General features: G+C 33.7%; 1 protein-coding gene across 5 annotated transcripts in view; it reads right to left on the bottom strand.

The window, feature by feature from the left end:
* Positions 1–21,641, bottom strand: part of LOC122224275 (activating transcription factor 7 interacting protein) — a 121,288-nt gene that overhangs the window by 22,891 nt on the left and 76,756 nt on the right. For 4 of the 5 annotated variants that reach the window (XM_042945860.1, XM_042945858.1, XM_042945859.1 and 1 more), the window contains exons 6-9: positions 18,150–18,215; positions 6,689–6,765; positions 6,010–6,098; positions 1,842–2,480 (exon numbers count right to left, since the gene is read on the bottom strand). In XM_042945860.1, the coding sequence (XP_042801794.1) occupies positions 1,842–2,480; positions 6,010–6,098; positions 6,689–6,765; positions 18,150–18,215 (871 nt within the window). The remainder of the gene's footprint in view (positions 1–1,841; positions 2,481–6,009; positions 6,099–6,688; positions 6,766–18,149; positions 18,216–21,641) is intronic. The other variant, XM_042945863.1, reaches the window with a different exon arrangement.

The following is a 21,641-nucleotide window of genomic DNA, read 5'->3' as shown; positions in this document are numbered from 1 at the left end:
ACAATAAAGTACATAAAATGTGTTAAATAAATATATATTAAAAAATTAATTTTAAGTGTAAGTATAAATGTATATTATCACATAAGTAGAGTGATGTACTGATTAAAAATGATTGTGAAAATTATTAGTTTTACATACAAAACAATTAAGAACAGTCAAGTCATTAAATGAATATGAAACAAACTGATACTTACTATGACTAATAGAATACCTTAGCTAGGTAATTTTGGGAAACATATACCCTTTGTGTCAACAAATGTTCATAAGTATTTTAAGAAAACAGAATAATTAAATTATAACTCTGATACCTGTAGAAGTATTTAGGGTATGAGCATTCACAAAACTAAACAATATCTTTTAAGTTATTTATTTCTTTTCAGGCCATGGTCTTTTAGGAAAACTTCTATATTTAAGGATTTGTCTTATTTTGTGACCATGAATTAAAAAGTGTCAACTTAGGCTCAATCTTTCATAAAGTGGAAAAACTCAAAAATCACATAAAACAATGTCTAGGAGAAATCACCTTCTACCTGACATATTAAAAAATACTAAGGATGAGAAAAAAAGAAGTTAAAGAAAAATGAAGTAACCCCCTTAAAATCTTGTTCACTGACCTCATTTAAAAAGCAAGTATCTTTCAGTGCTGCAAACATGGATTAGAGTGTCTAAAGAATAATGTGGTAGCAGATAAGGCTAACAAATACTGTTACTGTACTATGCAAGCATTTACATTTTAAATACTCATATTAATAATTGCATTTTTATATAAAATTTCAGATTTCTTCTTATATCCCAGATGTAAATTTGTATGAAGCTGACATTTAGCTCCAGTCCACTGTTAATTCTGATCAGCCACCCATTTATTCTCTCAACAGCCTTGTGAAATACAAAATACAATCACTATTTATATGAGTAAATATACTTGAAGGGCAAATACACTACTAATGGCTACACGGGAAATTAAAGAAAACAAAAGGCTTGTATATCTCACTTACAAAAGTAATTTTGTATTTTAGAATGTTTCTTATATTTCATGGTCACTATATCAATAAGAGATATTACAACAATTTCACTATACACATTATGCCTACCCATTTAGCCACTTTACAATAGTGGAAATAAATGTGAGGCCAGAAATGAAGAATAAGTAAGTTCAATAACGCATACAAAATGTGTGCTTTCTAAAGACAAGGAAGACATAGAGTTTTACAGATTTTAAATACAGGTAAAATCCATTTCTCCTTTTTGCAATTCTGGAGAGTATACAGACATATACAAACATAATCATATACTATGTCACAGGGGAAATATATAAAAGATAAAACAAGAAGCAATCAAACATTTTATAATAAATTAGAGAGAAGAACCTATTTTTAAATTGTTCAAATTTAGAAGACGTGAGTGATGAATGCACAAAGGATTTTTCCACATGCGTAGGGAAGATATGTTGTTTGTCATTTCCTCTTATATGCATATATTCTGTAAATTAGATACTTTAAAATAAATTTGTTCTATTCAGATATTCCTGCCAAACGCATAATAAAAGAAATTCATAATGCTTGCCTCAAAGCCTAAAGGAAAAATTTCACCCAGATTAGGAAAAATTACTAAAAGCTACATTACAAATGCTAACTTTTCATTCAAAATAAACTGTATCTCAAATACCATTTTAACAACATCATTTCTTAGGTAGCTAAAAACTTACTAAAAGTAATCTCCAGGGTATTCTATTTACTTTCTTCTTCAAATAAAGATAGCACTTCCACAAACACAAATATTCAATTATCTAAAGGCCATTAACATGCTTGTATTTCTATTATTAAGCCTATATAGTGACTTACCAATTCTTGGGGTAGTAGTGCTGCTCTGTTCTGCAGGAGATGAAGTACTAAAAGCAGAAATTGGAATTTTCATCTGTATAGGACCTCGATTATTTGATGGACTATAGAGTCCCGATGGGCCTACTGTAGGTAAAGAAGTCCTTGTGGCTTGTACAATAGAGTGTGCTGTTGGAACAGCCTGTACAGCAAGTGTTGTTCCTAAGGTTGCAGCACTGGCAGGAGAGTTCCTTTGAATACTAGGACTGGCCACAGAAGGAACATTGTTTGGTTTAGAGGGGTTTGGCAAGGCTGGCAAGGATACTGGATTTTTGGTGAGACCACTCACAGTAGGTGGGCTTTGTACAGAAATGAACTCAACGTTGCCAGACGGTTGATTGGTCACTAAAGTCCCTGGATGGCTCTGTAGGAGTTGAGGCTGGGAGGATACCGCAACAGGTACATGCAAAATCACTGGTAAAGGTTGTAAAGAGATTGTAGGTTGGGGATTTCCACTAGGCACCTGAGTAGTAGCAACTACTGTAGCTGTGTTGGGTGCAGGAAGAACTGACGTTGCTGTCAGAGAACCCGAAGTAACTGGAGTCTGCAACTTAGGTTGACTACTGACAACTGTTGGAGGAGTGACAAGATTGGTTGAAGATACTATAGAAAGAAAAAAGAAGTCTCAGTTTAAATGGCTGTCTTCATTTATCAGCTAGGATAATACAATACAAATTTAATGCACTGCAATTGCTACAGTAAAGTCTTTCATAATACAATTTCTTCAAGACTTAAATTTTGGAAGTCTTTTTTAAACTTTATTTATTTTGAGAGAGAGAGAGACAGACAGACAGACAGACAGACAGAAAGCAAGCCAGGGAAGGGCAGAGAGAGGGAGAGTGAGAATCCCAAGCAGGATCAGCACCGTCAGCACAGAGCCCAATGCAGTGAGGCTTGAACTCATGAACCGCAAGACAATGACGTGAGCAGAAATCAGGAGTCAGACTCTCAACTGAATGAGCCACACGGGGTCCCCTTAGATTTTGGAAATTCTTAGAATTAAATTTATAGAAACATTTTTGCATCTATTTTTGGCACACAGCTTCTGACTAATATGGAAGACTAATCTCTCAGTATCAAAACAGTGCCTGAAAATTACTATCGTCATTTCAGAGTAACTGGTAAAATGACTAAAAAACACTGAACTTGGTGAAGCTATACAGATAATTTTGAAACTACACTAAAAATATAAATGCCTTAGGACAATGACAATATATAAACTCAAATAGACAATCTAGGAAGAATCATCACTATTAATGAATAAAGGAAGCTTGGCCATGGTATTTTATCATTCGGACCATGTGTGAAACCTCTATCTGTGGACTAAGTTTTACTGAATTACCTGGGAGGAACCAAGAAGGGGAAGCTGCCTCTACTGAAACTCTATGACATTATACAATATAGGACATAACACACTGAAGGTGGGAGATGAATTAAGAAATAAGGGAGTTAATACCAAAACCAGAGAAAATCAAAATGCTGGTCACTGAAGTTTTATAGTAATTTTGGCTCAACTATTTATCTTTCTTTTTTTTTTTTTTTTTAACGTTTATTCATTTTTGACAGAGAGACAGAGCATGAGCAGGGAAGGGGCAGAGAGAGAGGGAGACACAGAATCTGAAGCAGGCTCCAGGCTCTGAGCTGTCAGCACAGAGCCCGACACGGGGCTCAAACTCACGAACTGCAAGATCATGACCCGAGCCGAAGTCGGATGCTCAACCGAATGAGCCACCCAGTCGCCCCTATTTATCTTTATTTTCATTTGAACAGGTTTCAAACTGATGACCAAGCTTCCTTCTCACTGATCTGTACTGTTTCCAAAACAATAGGCACACTAGAGCAGCAATTCTCAAAGTGTTATCCAGGGGAACACGTGCAGATTATTGAGACCCTCTCAGGGAGCTGGTAATATCAAAACTATTTTCATAACAATAAGACATTACTTGATTTTTTTCACCATGTAAATATCTGCACTGATGGAGCAAAAGCAATGGTGAGTAAAACTTCTTGATGCCTCAGTACAAAAATCAAGGTATTGAGTGGTACCAAACTGTCAATACATTCTTTACCCCCAAATGTTCACAGTAAAAAACAAAGTCAGTTTCACTCAAGAATGTCCATGATGAAGTAGTAGAAACTATTATTAAATCTCAGCCCTTGAGTACAGGTCTTAGTATTCTGCATGAAAAAATAGGAAATCTACAACAAGCATTACCACTGCATGCCAAAGTAGCATGTTTGGCTCAAAGCAAAATGCTTGTACTACTGTTTGAGTTATAAAACTAAGCTAACCACCTTTTTCACAGAAGACCATTTTTAGTTGGAAGAATGACTTAGACATACTGTGATTATTCACACTGGGTATTTAACAAATTTTTTTTCTTTCTTTCTTTCTTTCTTTCTTTCTTTCTTTCTTTCTTTCTTTCTTTCTTTCTTTCTTTCTCTTTCTTCTTACTTTCTCTCTCTGTCTCTTTCTCTCTCTTTCTCTCTCCCTCTCTCTCTTTCTTTCTCTCTTTTTTCTTTAAGTAGGCTCCACACCCAGCATGGAGCCCAAAGCGGGGCCTGAACTCATGACCCTGAGACCAAGACCTGAGCTGAGAGCAAGAGTTGGATGCTTAACCAACTGAGCTACCCAGGTGCCCCAACAAACCTTTTCTTGAAAATAAACCTTGGCAGTCAAAGAAAACAACTAATAGTATTTATTGGCAATAATACAATTTGAGTTTTCAAAAAAAAAAAATTAGAACTCTGGAAAAACATGTATCTGCCACTAAGCGCATTACAGCTTCCCAAATCTTCAAAGACATTTCTGACAAAAATCAATGTGATATTTATTTTTTTTTAAGTTTTTTTTTTTTTTTAAACATTTATTTAGTTTTGAGAGAGAGCACAAGAGGGAGGGGGCAGACAGAGAGAGAGAGAGAGAGAGAGAGAGAGAGAGAGACACGAATCTGAAACAGGCCCCAGGCTCCGAACTGTCAGTGCAGAGCCTGACACGGGGCTCACATTCATGAACTGTGAGACGCTTAACCGACTGAGCTACTTGGACACTCCAGAATCAATGTGCTTTTTAAAAAGTTTATTGAGGTGTCAATAATAGAAGCCTTACATAACTCATTGAGTATTTTCCAAATGACTGATGAATGATATTAGTAGAAGATCCATCCAAGACAGACAAATAGATTTTACTGAAAAACTTAGAAAAGTTCATTGATATGGTTTCACATTCTACTTTGCAACTAACCATTAATAAACTACTTGACTGTGTCAAACAATATTCACAAATCATCTAAAATGGCTAGCCCTTTCCCAAGTACATATTTGTATGAGACTGAACTTTATTCAAATACTTCCACCAAAACAACAAATTGCAAGAGATTGGATGCAGAGACAGATAGAAGAATCTAGCTATCTTCAACTGTCTTAATGTTTTAAGTATAAGACAGATTTGTAAAACTGTAAGACAGTAACACTTCCACTAATTGCTTTAAGCTTGGGAAATAGTTATTTTTTCGTTAAAACATTATCTGTGGGGCGCCTGGGTGGCTCAGTTAAGCGTACGACCTCAGCTCAGGTCATGATCTCATGGTTCGTGGGTTCGAGCCCCTCATCGGTCTCTGTGCTGACAGCTCAGAGTCTGAAGCCTGTTTCAGATTCTGTCTCCCTCTCTCTCTGCTCCTCCCCCACTCATGCTCTGTCTCTCTCTCAAAAATAAATAAACACTAAAAAAAAATTTTTTTTTAAACCATGTTATTTGTGTTTACATGATATAGGTTATTATTTTTAAATGAATAAACATGTAAAAGTTTGTATTTTAATTTCTACTCCAAGTAAATATCAATTACTATAAACCACAAAAACAAAAGTTCTTTGGGATTCTTAATAATATTTTAAGATTATACAGGGATATGGAAACCAGAAAGTTTGAGAAGCACTGGAGACTTGAATTCCTATATTTTCTTGCATATCTGTAATCCTGATTTTTAAATAAAATTTTGTACTCATTATTTAAGTTTAGATAAATATGCTCGGTTCCTTAGATCATTTCAGTCTCAAAATAATGTAAGAACAGAGAACTAAAGCCTTTATAAAATTCCTAAGAAAATGTTATTTTGTTGTTTAAAAATATTACCTGTATTCACAGGGGTTGGAAAGGATGTTGGTGCACTCTCACTTACATTCCTTTTGGACTCCAGCATCTGTCTCACTGTGCCTGCATTTCTACAAAATATACATATATATATATACACACAAATAGTCAATGCAAATGCCATTCCGGAGGACATCAATTTATGAATAGAGAAAGCAGTGGTCCATAGGGGGAAAAGGGCGACTAGATTTGGGTACTATAGCACTAAAGTGCAAATGAATATGCTGAGGCCAAGATGGCACATAGATTTCAGCACGCTGGGGTGTATGGCATTAAGGAAGAGTCTTTCTCTTAGATTCTAATGTCCTTAACATTTTTACCAAAAAACCAAACGTATATCCTAGTATTTGTAGACATTAGTTCTTATTACCCCTAATCAAAGCATTTCTCAGTTACTTTGAAAGAATTCTATTTAACACAAGTTGTTAAATCTTAAATGACCAAAGAAAAGCCTTATAATAAATTAGCAAAGCCAGTCACCAACCACAAATGAATAATTATAGCAAAACAAAACAAATAAACAAACAAAAAATCTATTTAATTTAGGATACTAAACTTCTCTACAAAATAACTAGAAATATACTCCAAAACATTCTTATAAAATAAAGAGAATCAGAACCTTGTTCTGTTAAAAATCTGACAGATTGTTTACAATTCTCACCTGTATGGCACATTGTTATTATTGCTGTTGACGTCAACCACAGACTTTCCTGGTGATACAGGTGGGTTTGGTGGATTCTGGGGGAGAAAAACACCCAGGTAAAATAAAACCCAATACAAAAGGAGTCTTTAAAAATAAGACCTTAACTAGACTTACTGTGATCATTTCATAATGTATATAAGTGTTGAATTATTATGTTGTGCACCTGAAACCAACTTAATATTAAAAAAAAAAAACAAAACCCTGATGTGGTTTCTCAACATATTATCTGTTACTTCCATAATATAGTAGAAAATATTACTACATGAGACAAGAATTTGAATCTTGGCATTACCACTTGTTAGCTGTGCCTTAAACAAATTAATCTGTTGAGACAATTGCTTATCATGTGAAAGATTAATATAATAATTCCTATACCTCAGTTTTTAAGATGAGTAAATAAAATGATGTGAAAACGGTTTACATGCTGATAAATATTAATAATATGAACCTAAAGAATAACTAGACATACTCATTTAATAAATATCTAGTGAATGCCTACTATATACCATGCATAGCAGGCACCAAATTACCAACAGAAACTCAACAAACAAGGTACAAATGTATTCCTTCCCAAAATAGGTGATTACCAATTAAGTGGTGCCTAAGGTCACAAATCAAAATTCTCAAATCAAAATTATTTTTACAGTTATTGTTTAAAAAATAAATACTTGCCACTAGGTGACATGTAACTTCATAAAAAGATGTCTCAATTCTAAACTTAAGTATCAACTAATTTCATCCTTTACCCCCAAAAACAGGGAATATAGAAATGGAATTCTTATACATGTTAATAAGCATTACTTGGGCCTCCATCAGTAATTACACTATAATTATTTACTTCTTAAATGAAAAATATAAATAACTCTCAAGACTTATTTAAATATAATAATAAGTATTAAAACAAATTAAATATTGAAGTGCTTAATATTACATCAAGTACATGCTATTAATCACTCTTTTCAATCAACAAATCTTTTCTTTTTAATTTTTTAAAAATGTTTATTTATTTTGAGAGAGAGAGAGAGAGAGAGCGCGAGCACAAGGACAGGAGAGAGAGAATCCCAAGCAGGCTCTGCACCATCAGCGCAGAGCCCAACGTGGGGCTTGATCCTATGAACAGGAGAGATCATGACCTTCGCCGAAATCAAGAGTCAGAAGCTTAACCGACTGAGCCAGTCAGGCACCCTCAATTAACAAATCTTGATGCTTTTTATAGGATAAAAGGATAATTTTCATCAACAAGTATGGCACTGTATTAGTTATACATGTAGAGAGGACAAAAGATACAATTACAATATATTACTCTAAAGGTGTTTAAAATCTGTGAACAAAAACATATTAAACAAATAGAAAAACAAATTAAAGTAACTGTGCACTCTCAATTTTAAAAAAGTTTTTAAGGAAAACCTTCAAATAGGTCTTTTGAGTAATTAATTAGTACATTCAAAATAGTTAAGATGAAGGCAAAGAACATTTCATGGAGAAAAACAGAAAAAGGAAAAAAGCATAAATAAATACAATTGGCTTAGAACACAGTATGGTCACTGGATAGAAGTCCTTAAAATAAATACTAGTGTGGTGACATCAGCAAGATGGTAGAATTGGAAGACCAACACCCTCCTTCTCTCATGCGATGGACCAAATTTCCTTTGTCAGAATTCCAGAAACCAGTCAAGAAGTATAGGACCCCAAGCAATAGCGAGGCCAAGAAGAGATGCACTGTAGTGAGTAAGAAAGTCTGTTGCACTTACCTACCATACCCCAAACCCCTCCCAACACAGTATGGCACAATCAAAATTCCTCACTTGTGGCTTCTCCTTCAAAAAGGAAAGAGAAGAGTGGAACATTCACGCAACATTATGGCTTTTCAGGGTACTGACCGAGGCACTGGTTTCTGTTTCACCTGACCTGAAGGAAGTAGTACATGCTGGATGTCTGGAGGCCATATGAGAACAAGTTAAACCTATCAGCTTGGTACAGCACCAGAAAAATTATAGTAGCACAGACAGAGAGCAGGGGGGACCTCCAAAACAATGGCTTATAAAATGAAAACTATAATATGGAAGACAGATGATTGGCGGGGGGGGGGGGGGGGAGGGGGGGGCTCCCAAGTAGAAACAGACAAGACTCTTCAGATAAGAGATTACACAAACAACCTCAGTGAAAATGCATCTCTAGAAAAAGTTTGAGAGGTTGCTAGAGTATCTACCTGAGTTGAATAATAAAGGTCTTTTTCTGTATAAATATACTGTGAAAAGACAGGGAAAGGTGGCTATTTTTTCAAGTGCCCAAATTTCAACATAACAGAAATAGACATACAAAGAAACAGGGAAATATGGCTCCACCAAAGAAATAAATCTCCAGAAACTGACCCTAAAGAAATAGGGATCTATGGATTATCCATTAAACAATCCAAAATAACTGACATACAGATGTTCAATGAGGTAATAGAGAACAGAGACAGAAAACTAAATGAAATTAGAAAAGTGATGCATGAAGAAAATAAGAATATTAACAAATAGAAACTAAAACAGAACCAAAAGAAATTTTGGATCTGAAGAGTAACTGAAATGAAAATTTCACTACAGGGCATCAGCACCAGACTGTACTGAGCATAATAAAGACTTAGTGAACTTGAAGACAAGCCATTTGAAACTATGGAGTTAGAAGAGCAAAAAGAAAAAAGAATGAAAAAAAGGGGAAAGAGCCCAAAGGACTTATGAGAAAATGCTGAAAGGACCAATACATGAATATGGGAATCTAAGAATAGAAGAGAAAGGAAATGAGCAGAAAGTCTTTGAATAATGGCCAAAACTCCCTAAATTTGAGGGTGAAAACTGATAATACAAATTCAAGAAGCTCAGAAACCTCCAACTAGAATAGCTCAAAGAGATCTACACTGAAAAACACGGTCAAGGTGTTAAAGGTCACAGATAAGGAATTCTGAAAGTAACAAGAGAAAAGCAACCCACCACATTCAAGGGAGCTCCCGTAAGATTATCAGTAGTTTTCTCAGCAGATACCTAGAAGGCTAAAAGGGAGTGGAATGATATATTTAAAATGCTGAAAGAAAAAACTACCAAGCAAGAATACTATATCCAGCAAAACTTTCATTCAAAAATGTAGGCAAAATTAAGACATTCCTAGATAAATAAAAAGCTAGGGAAATTTATGACCATTAGATCTACAATGCAATACAAAAAAATGCTAACAGGAGTCACTCAAGTGAAAACGAAAGGACATTAGACAGAAACTAGAAAGCACACAAAAAAGATGAAATTCTCTGGTAACGGTAAATACACAAATACAGAATCCTGCATTACTATAAAGCTGGTACATTAAATCACATTTAATTCTTGTATAGAATTTAAACACAAAAATAACCACATTTTTGTTAAAGGATACACAATATAAAAAGATATAATAAAACCAGTAACAAAACTGTGAGGGGAAAATATAAAGACTAGAGTTCTTAAATGTGATTGAAGTTAAGTTGTTACCAGTTTAAAATGATCTATGTAACCCCCATGGTAACCACAGATAAAATACCTATAGATGATACACAAAAGGGAATGAGAAAGAAATTAAAGACTGTCACTGCAAAAATTAAAAATATATAAACAAAACACACAGAATGTAAGCAACAAAAAAGAGATAAAATAATTCCAAGACAAATAGATAATAATTAACAAAATACTAATTAAGTTCTTCCCTACAGAAATTACTTTAAATCCCAATGGATTAAATTCTCCACAGAAAGACATACATTGGCTTAATGAATAAAACACAAGATCCTGCTATATGCTGTTAAAAATAAACTCACTTTAGATCTAAAGGTATACACAGGCCAAAAGTAAAATAATGGGAAAACATATTCCATTCAAATGATAACCAAAAGAGAGAAAGGGTGACCATACTTATATAAGACACAAAAGAGCTTTTAAAGTAAAAAACTATTACAAGAAACAAAAAGAACATGATAAAAGCATCAACTGACCAGATACAATATTAATAAATATATATGCACATAACATCATGGCTTCTAAATGATACAAACATTGATAGAACTGAAAAACAGATAGAAACACAACAGTGAGAGTCTTCAGTACATCATTCTATATAACGGAGAGATGATCTGGAGAAAAATTCAGTAAGGAAATAGCAAAACTGAACAATATCACAGACCAAATGGACCAAACAGACATTTGTAGAAATATTCACCCAATGGCAGAAAAATCAAATTTTTCTCAAGTGCACACAGAATATTCTTCGGAATAGATCAGGTTACAAAATAAGCTTCACCAAATTTCTAAAGATGAAAATGATGAAATATCTTTTCCAACCACAATGGAACAAAAGTAGAAATCAATAGCAGAAGACAAAACGGAGAAGTTACAAATATGTGGAAATTAAAACACACTTAAAAATCTAATAGATAGGGGAACCTGGGTGGCTCAGTTGGTTGAGCGCCAACTTTGGCTCAGGTCATGATCTCATAGTTCATGAGTTCGAGACCTATGTTGGGCTCTGTGCTGACAGCTCAGAGCCTAGAGCCTACTTTCGTTCTGTGTCTCCCTCTCTCTCTGCCCCTCCCCTGCTCGTGCTCTCTGTCTCTCTCTCTCTCAAAAAATAAAATAAAAAACAGTAAAAAAATTTTTTTTAATCTAATAGATTAAAGAAATCATAAGAGATATTAGAAAATATCTTGAGACAAATAAAAACAAAAATACAACATACCAAATTTATAGGAAAAATTTATGCAGAAGTAGTACTAAGAGGAAAATTTAGGGGCACTTGGATAGCTGTTAAGTGTCTGACTCTTGGTTTTGGCTCAGGACATGATCTCACTGTTTCGTGAGTTCGATCCCCACATTGGGCTCTGCACTGGCAGCATAGGCTCTGCCTGGGATTCTTTCTCTCCCTATCTCTCTGTCCCTACCCCTCCTGCACTGTCTCTGTCTCTCTCAAAATAAGTAAATAAAAAAAAAATAAGAGGAAAATTTATAGTGGTAAATGCTTTTCTTAAAAAAGAAGAAAGACCAGAACTCCTTGGTGGCTCAATCAGGTAAGCATCCAACTCTTGATTTCGGCTCAGGTCATGATCTCATTTTTCGAGAGATTGAGCCCCGTATAGAGCTCCTCCCTGATAGTGCAGAGGCTGCCTGGGATTCTCTTTCTCCCCCTCTCTGCCATGCCCCTTCCTGACTTGTGCTCACACACACTATCTCTGGGGAAAAAAAAAAAAAAAATCGGAAAAAAAAAGACCTGAAATCAACAATCTAACTTTATACTTCAAGTGACTAAAGAAAAACAAACTAAACTCAGAAGAAGGAAGGAAATAATAATGATTAAAGCAGAAATAAATAAAACAGGAACACAAACTCAGTAGTAAAAAAATCAACTAAGAGTTGGCATTTTAAAGGATCAACAAATTGGCAAAACCTTTACCTAGATTATCTATGAAAAAAAAAAAAGAATACATAAATAAAATCATAGATGAAAGAGAAGGCATTACAACTGATGCCACAGAATAAAAAAGGATCATAAAAGACTACTATGAACAATTATATGGCAACAAACTGGATAACCTAGAAGAAATGGATAACTTCCTGGAAATATATAACCAAGACTGAATCAAAAATTAAAAATTTGAACAAGACCTGAATAAGAAATCAGACTGAATTAGTAATCAAAAACATCCTAATAACAAAAAATACCAAGGACTAGATGGCTTCAATGGAGAATATTTAAAGAATTAACAGCAGTCTTCCTCAACTCTTCCAAAGAATTGAAGAGGAGGGAAAACTTCCAAACCCAGGCCAGCATATCCTGATACTAAAGCCAAAGATCCTACACTAAAAGAAAACTATAGCCTAATATCACTGATGAACATAGATGCAAATATCTTCAACAAAATTTTAGCAAACCAAATTCACCAGCACATTAAAAGAATTATATAACATGACCAGGTGAGATTTTATCCCTGGAACGCAAAGATAGCTTGACACAGGAAAATCAATCAATGTATAAATCAATCAATCAAAACCACATTAACAAAATGAAGGAGAAAAAAACTACATGATCTTCTCAATTACTATAGAAAAAGCATTTCATAAAATTCAACACTTTCATGATAAAAAAACAAATAAACAAAAAAAACCTCAACAAGTTAGGAATGGCAGTAAACTACCTCAACCTAAAAATACTATATGTCAAAAGCCCATAGCTACCATCATACTCAACAACAACTCCTCTAAGATCAAGAATAAGGTAAGGTTGCCCACTCTCATCAACTTCAGCATGGTACTGGAAAAATCTCACCAAAGCAATTATGCAAGAAAAGGAAATAAAAGGCAGCAATAGTAGAAAGGAAGAAGTGAGGATGTCTCTGTTTGCAGATGATATGATCTTATAATCAGAAAACCCAAAAGGGTACACACAAAAAAGTTTGAACTAATAAATGAATTCAGCAATGCAGCAGGATAAAAAAAAAAAAGTCAAAATCAATCATATTTCTATATACTAACAACCAACAATCTGAGAAAGAAATTAAGAAAACAACCCCATTACAATATCATCAAAGAGAATAAAATATGTAGAAGTAAATTTAACCAAAAAGGCAAAAGACCTTTAATATGAAAACTACAAAACAGTGTTGATTAAAATAAAAGACACAAATGGAGACATCCCATGTTCATGGACTGGAACACTTAATATTGCTAAAATGTCCATACTACCCAAAGTGATCAAAAGTTTCCATGCAATGTCTATTAAAATCCAATGTCATTTTTTACAGATATAGAAAAAAGCATACTAAAATCTATATGAAATCTCAAGGGACCCTGAATTGCCAAAACAATCCTGGAACAGAAGAACAAAGTTGGAGCCTCCATACCTCTTGATTTCAAAACATGTTACAATGCTATAGTAATCAAAACAGTGTGGTACTGGCATAAAGACAGGCACATGGTCCAATAGACTAGAACAGACATCCCAGAAATAAACTCTTATGTATAAGGTCAAGGGATTTTCAACAAGGATGCCAAGGCTACACAATGGAGAAAAGACAGTCTTTCAATAAATGGTATGAAAACTCAATATTCAAATGCAAAAGAATGAAACAGAACCATTACACCACATATAAAAATTAATTTAAAATAAATCAAAGACCTAAATGGAAGACCAAAACTAAACATTTCTAGAAGAAAACACAGGGAGAAAGTTTTATGACATCATATTTTGTGATGATTTCTTGGATATAACATCAAAAGCACAGGCAACAAAATAAAGCAAAACAAAGGAGGCTACATCAAACTTGAAAACTTATGCACATCAAAGGAAACAATCAACAGAGCAAAAATGTAACTTGCGGAACAGGAGAAAATAATTGCGAATAATATATCTGATGGAAGGGGTTAATAACCAGAATACATAAAGAAGTCCTACTACTTAATTAAAAAACAAGCAAGCTAATTAAAAAACAGGCAAAGGACCTGAACAATTCTCTACAGACATGCAAAATGGACTGCAAGCATATGAAAAGATGCTCAACATCACTAATTATTAGAGAAATGCAAATCAAAACCACAATGAAATGCCACCTCCCATCCATTAGAGGGCCATTATCACAAAACAGAAAATAACAAGTGTTGACAAGAATGTAGAGAAATTAGAACCTTGTTCCCTGCTGGTAAGAATGAAAAATAGGGTGGTCTCTTTTATTAAAAAGTTTTTTAATAAAAAGTCTCTTTTATTTTGAGGCTCCTCAAAAAACTAAAATCAAATTACTATTTCACTTTCCAGTAGATATCCAAAAGACTTGAAACCAGGATCTCAAAGAGGTATCTGCATACCAATGTTCATTGTAGCATTATTCACAAAAGAGCCAGGAGATGAAATCAGCCCAAATATCCATCAATAAATGAATGGATAAAGAAAATGTGGTGTATACTATATACAATAGAATATTATTCAACCTTTAAAAAGGAAATCTTGTCACATGCTACAATACAGATGAGCCAAAAAAACAAATACTATATATAATTTCACTTAAGAGGTATTTAGAGTAGTCAAATCATGGAAACAAAAAGTATCCAAGTGCTGAAGGGAGGGGAAACTGGAGTACTTGTTCTATGGTTCGGAGTTCCAGTTTTGCAAGAAGAAAAATGTCTAAAGACCTATTACACAATGATGTTATTAATATAGTTAACACTACTTAACTATGAAGTTAAAAATGATATATTTTATGTTATGTGTTTGTAGCACAATTAAAAAAAAGAAAAAACATTTTTAAATAAAAAATTCAAACGTAGAATTTAGATTTAATCTAAAATTTTACTGAATCAATTACATCATTGATTTTCATAGATAAAGAATGAGAAATATCTTTACATTTCTTTTATAGTAAGAACTAGAAAGGATATAAATTAGAGATAGCAATTGTAAGGCAATAACACAGATTAGATTATAAATGTGGACTTAATAGTAAACTGCCTATGAGGGTTTTCTGCTTTTAAAACCTAAAACGGAAAATGTTTTAAGACAAACCTGCATGGTGGGGTTTGTTTTTAACTGGTTAATATCAGAGGACCAAGGAGCAAATCTAAATAGAAGAAAAGCATTTAAAGTATTATTGTTTATTTATTTTAATAAGGGCAAGAACTAAGTTCTAAACTTTCATTCTGTATCTCTCCTGTTTTCAAAATCTAGCATGACATAGATGTAAAATTATAGTGGATACCATAGTTAAAGAGAATTAGGACATGAAAGAACAAATTCTTGAGATTTCTAGAAATCGCTGTTGTTACAAGAAAATATTAACAAGAATAGGTAAAAAGATGTCCCAGTTTTGGCATATAAAACTGGCCTTACCCAAAAGCTAATTGAGGAAGGAACAAAATTTGAAAGTTTGAAGACCACCTCAATATTTTTATTCAAGTACCACATGCCCTAATTGTTCAAATTAACCTTTTCCAATCTTTAGGAATTATACAGTGTTTGTCATTTCCATTATACTTTTAGCTCTCCATAACAAACCTCTCAGGCACTGCAATATTTTCATTTTTATTCCTTAAAGTTTGTGACTGCCTAGAGCCTTTGAATAAACTAAACAAAAAGAACTAGAAAGTAGTTTTGAAGACAAACTCGACATACACAAACACTGGAAAAATATATAGTGGGCAGTATGCTGCGTAGTTCAGACATAAAAGGGAAAAAGTGGAAATTCACATTGTATAAAAAACAAAGGAAAAATTACAAAGCCCTTTGTTTGGTTCAAGAATAGCAAATAAAAAAGGTTAAAAAAGGGGTGCCTCAGTCAGTTAAGTGTCTGACTTCGGCTCAGGTCACAATTTCACAGTTCATGAGTTTGAGCCCCATGTCGGGCTCTGTGCCAACAGCTCAAATCCTGGAGTCTGCTTCCGATTCTGTGTCTCCCTCTCTCTCTGTCCCTCCCCTGCTCGTGCTCTCTCTCTCTTTCTCAAAAATAAACATTAAAAAAAATTGTTTTAAAGGCTAAAAAAAAGGTTTACATCAATTTTCTAATATAAGAAGACAAATAGTTCAATTTTTATATTATGACAAAAAAACAAAAGCTGAGAAAAGTGGAGTTTAGAATCTAAGAATTAATTATAATAATTAAAGAAGCTATAATAAAAAAAAAAATCTTTGGGTACGGCCAATGGAGGGTTTGGTGGGATTAGTCTGTGTAGAACAAAGATGAAAACTATCAGTTGCTCAAGAGAAAAGAGCAACCAGAGCTTAAAAAGTTAGGTAAAAGGAATATAGAGATGAACAACCGATCTGTGGTTGCCAGGGGACAGGAGTGGGTAGGTATGGGAAATGAGATAGGTTGAAACTATAAAATGGCAGGATGAGGGAGTCCCTTCATGGTGACGGAACAGTTCTAGATCTTGACTGTGGTGGAGGTTACATAAATCTGTACGTGGGATCAATGTGTACATGCACACACACACACACACACACACACACACATACAATGAATTCATGAAAAAACTGGTCTACATTTTGCAGAAATGATTAAGGTCTACAGACTACTTAACAGAATTGTACCAATATCTTGGTTTTGATATTGCACAACAGTTATTCAAGATTTCACCACTATGGGAAGCTATGTGAAAAGTTCACAGGAGTCTATGTAGTATTGCTACAACTTCTTGTTAATCTATAATTATTTCAAAATGGTTTTATTTAAAGTCAAGTAAAGAAGATATGAAATTAATGAAAACAGGAAAATCCTACAGTAATAATTACTACTGAAATAACTGTTATTGGCAATTGGTAAGTGCCAGACAATGTTGCTCTCATGACAAAGAAATGTAATGTACCATAATAGAAAAAGTCAAGAGGAAAATAAAGATATCAAACTGAAAACTATAATGCAATATACAAGTGCTATATTAAAAATTTGTATTACAGGAGTGCCTGGGTGGCTCAGTCAGTTAAGCATCTGACTCTTGATTTCGGCTCAAGTCATGATCTCACGGGTGCATGAGATTGGGCCCCATGTCAGGCTCAGAGTTGACAGCATGGTGCCTGCTTAAGATTCCCTCTTTCCCTCTCTCTGTGTCCCTCCCTTACTCATGCTCTCTCTTCCTCTCTCTAAATAAATAAATAAATAAATAAATAAATAAATAAATAAATATTCTTTAAAAATATATGTATTACAGGGGCGCCTGTGTGGCTCGGTCGGTTGAGCATCCAACTTCGGCTCAGGTTATGATCTCACATTTCGTGGGTTCGAGCCCCGCATTGGGCTCTGTGCTGACAGCTCAGAGCCTGGAGCCTGCTTCGGATTCTTTGTCTCCTTCTCTCTCTGCCCCTCCCCCACTCATGCTCTGTCTCTCTCTCTCTCTCTCTCTCAAAAATAAATAAACAAAAAAAATAAAAAATATATATATATATATGTATTACAGAATAACTAAGGAAACAACAAAAAGCAAAAGGTAGACTATACACTGGAGTTTTATGTTATGCTATGATCTTTGCACTTAACCACCTGAGGTAAGCAAAGATGAGAAGGGGCCACTCCAGGCAATGGTACACTAACGCACCTTGGGGGAAATAAGAGACAAAAATAGGACCCTGGCAAGAATGTAAAAAGAAAGAAACATGAGAAGATAAATCCCAAAAACAAAATTTTAAAAATGAAACAAAACATAACTTCAGGAATACTATAAAATAGATTAATATAAGTGTTGATATATGAAAACAGTAATTGAGGATTACAAAAGGGTTAATATTAGCTTCAGAGTTGCAGCTTCTGAAAAAACATATAGGAAGTACAAAGTAGGAAAGCAAATTTCAGACCTGTAATAAAGGAAGAATTTCTTCCCAGCTCACGATTATCCAAGTACCACTTAGAGCTCAATATTAATTATACAAGAATAGAAATTCTTACTTCTTGTCTTTTCTTAAGATCTTCTTTGGCTGCTCCAAAGCGTTTGGTTAACCTTGCTATCTTGGCCTAAAAAAACCAAAAATGAAACCAAAATCAAGTAACATATGGTATCAGAAAGGAACTCATGCATACATAACAAGAAACCCAGAAATAAAAGGATTGTCAGAAGATAACCAACAGCAAAGAAAATAAGGCAAGCTGATTATAAAATACATTAATTGGAAAATACAGAAAATTATAATGAACACTAAAATGACCTTTGAACTTAATATTAATACCTAGAGGTAAACACTCTTGATTTTAGAACATTAGTTTTTTTTCCTCCTAGAACTCACAAACCAGTACATTTCTAAATATGTATAATTGTGGGGATTTTTTTTGCTGTTATGTTTTAATATGTTGTAACCACACAATTTTCTGAGAATTCTATATTAATACAACTATAAGTCATAAAATATCCAATGCCAATACTGCTTGTGGATATACACATAATATATTGAATCATTATTTATACACTCTATTTCCCAGTGGAAATGTTTCATGTTTCTCAATGTACTGTTATAGTCAAATAACAAGGCAATTAATAATTTTGTTCTTTCAGATTATTTCCTTGGGTAGTACTCACACAGGTGTAACTTCTGAGACAGAATAGCTCTTGTCTAAATAATTATTCTTATCTAAATGATAATTGATAACTAAATTATCTAATAATTATCAAATATCTAAATTTCTTTTTCAGAATGGCTTTGCTAATTTATACTTTCAATAGCAGTATATATGACTACTCATATATTATTCTGTGAAACACTTAATAGTGTTAATTTAAAATAACCTAACAAAAACGTTATCTTACTACTAACATTTCAATATAATTATTTTATTAATCACTTGCACTGCTTCTATAAAATGCCTGATCACATATTTTGCCCAAATACATATTCACAGAAAATTTAAGAAAACAAACAGAAAAGAAAAAACAGAAAAATACCTCAACACCACATGAATATTTTGTATTTAAGTCTTTTACTAAGGCATAGATGTGATACTCAACTGTTTTTGTTGCTGTTAACTGCTGCTGCCATCTTATGTTAAATATATTTTCAAGAAATTTAAACTAAACTTGAGTGTGTTCACGAGACCTGCCTAGGGAAGAATTCCTCCAGAAAATTTCTTTTATCCAATATAAACGTATCATAAAAAGAAAATGGTATTATTTACTTTTAAAGTTTCCTTCAGAAAGTAGTCACTTCTGAAGGAGACCGCAAATATTACAAAGTATTTAAGTCCTTTGACAAGTCCTTTTAAGTCCTAGGCAATCAATCACATAGGACTCTGAAGACGAAGATTTCCTCATGACTTGAGTATTTATTTATGCATGTTTTTAACACCCAAAGACGTACAGCATAATTTTATATTCTTAATATGAATTTACCTTTCTGTGGCTAAAATATTTCAAGCAACTTGTTCAAGAAATATATATGGGAAAGTGTTTTCTGTCCCAATTTATGCAAGAATGTCTTTCATTCTTGCCTCTATCTGGTGGATATTCTGTAAATTGCATAATCTGTATGGTATTGTTATACTATTTTTACTTATACTAAAAGGTCATTTTGATATATATACGAGGTAATGTCTAGAAGGAATAAATACCAAAGTTAAAAGTAATTACTTCTAGAGGCTAGCATTGGCAGGCAGTGAGGGAGAGTGTAAAGATAAGGACTTCACTTTCACATCATATACAGTACTTAATTACTTTTTAAAAAGAATTTTATCAGGGCACCTGAGTGGCTCAGTTGGTTAAGCACCCAACTCTTGATTTCAGTTCAGGTCATGATCGCATGGTTTATGAGACTGAGCCCCATGTCGGGCTCCATACTGACAGTGCAGAGCCTGCTTGGGATTCTCATTCTCTCTCTCTCTCTCTCTCTCTCTCTCTCTCTCTCTCTCTCTGCCACTCCCCCACCCCATCCTCTCAAAATAAATAAACGTTAAAAAAATAAAAAACAAATAAAAATAAAAAGAATTTTATCACTTAGAAAATTAAACTATTAGAGAAATAAAATCAAAATCTGGACACTGACTGACTGCCTCCAATTTAATGTTATAAAAAAGAAATCAAAGACCAGCCTTTTTGTTGTTATTTTCATTTAGGAAACTGTACAATTTTTTTGAACTATACTTCAAAATATCTGCCATAATGTGTCTAAGATTAGGACTCTTATCTTGGCAAGTACTGTGTGAGATTTTCAAAAAACTATATAAACAAGTCATTTTTTTAGTCCAGGAAAGTCATATTCTATTACTATATCTTTACTACTTTTGTTTCATTTTGCTCTTGGTCTCTTCCTTAGGTTTATCTATCATTTCTTGTATAATGGCATAAGGGTAGGTTTAAATATAAGTAACATAAATTGGTGAGATTCAGACATATTGACCCTTATTTTGCAAACGAGGCAAACTAGGGATCTCCTTGCTTATGCACCAAGGAAACTCTTAGGAAACAATTGAGAAAAGACTTAATCATGCATCAAGTGTGACTTGACAAATTATTAGCACCCAAAAAGGCTGGTGAATAAACGGACACATATACCCATTATTCAAAACCATCTCTTGGATTAGGCAACCACAGATTTACTTGTTGCAGGGGTGGGAAGGGGAACCAAAAGAAAAAGTGAAAAAGCTATTTTTAGTTAAAACTACTTAAAATGGCATTTTATAAATAATAACCAACGGAATATTATATTCCAAGGAGTGTTGATGGCTTTTCCATTTCTATAAAAAAAATCCACTTGAAATTTTGAGTATTCTGAATCTTATACAATCAGTAATTTGAAAGGAATCAAGTCTTCATGTCTAGGAACATGGTAGAAACTCAAAGGTTTTCTTTTTCTATCCTTTCACTTCATAATGGTCTTAAAGTTCTTTTTTGGTTTATTCTTAAGCACTTATTTATTTTTAAATATCTACCATATATGAAATCTTTTTCTCCTATTTACTCTTTATTGATTGTTTTCCTATAGAAAAACTATTGGACTGTTTTTCTTCAACCAAGTAATTTCTAAATTTCCTACTTTTTCAATAGTTTGCCAAGTTAATTCTATCGAGTTCCCAATCATTACTTTTAATTTATTTTTCCTGTCATTATTTTATTGCCCAGACTGCCACCAAAACTCTATTTAGTAGTACAGATAATAGGCATCCCAGCTTCAGTGGAAGTATTTCCACAATCCACTATTAAATATGATACTGGTTGTAATTTTAACAGAGTTCCTTATAATTTTAGGCATTCTACTTTCTTCTTAAATAAAATGGACTGCATAGGTATAAAGTTGTGTAGGGGCGCCTGGGTGGCTCAGTCGGTTAAGCAACCAACTTTGGCTCAGGTCATGATCTCACAGTTCATGGGTCTGAGCCCCATGTGCTGTGCTGTGCTGTGCTGACAGCTCAGAGCCTGGACCCTACTTCGGATTCTGTGTCTCCCTCTCTCTCAAA

This window comes from Panthera leo, chromosome B4 (assembly GCF_018350215.1).
Source record: "Panthera leo isolate Ple1 chromosome B4, P.leo_Ple1_pat1.1, whole genome shotgun sequence".
NCBI lineage: Eukaryota > Metazoa > Chordata > Mammalia > Carnivora > Felidae > Panthera > Panthera leo.
This window is presented reverse-complemented; position numbering and strand designations above follow the sequence as displayed.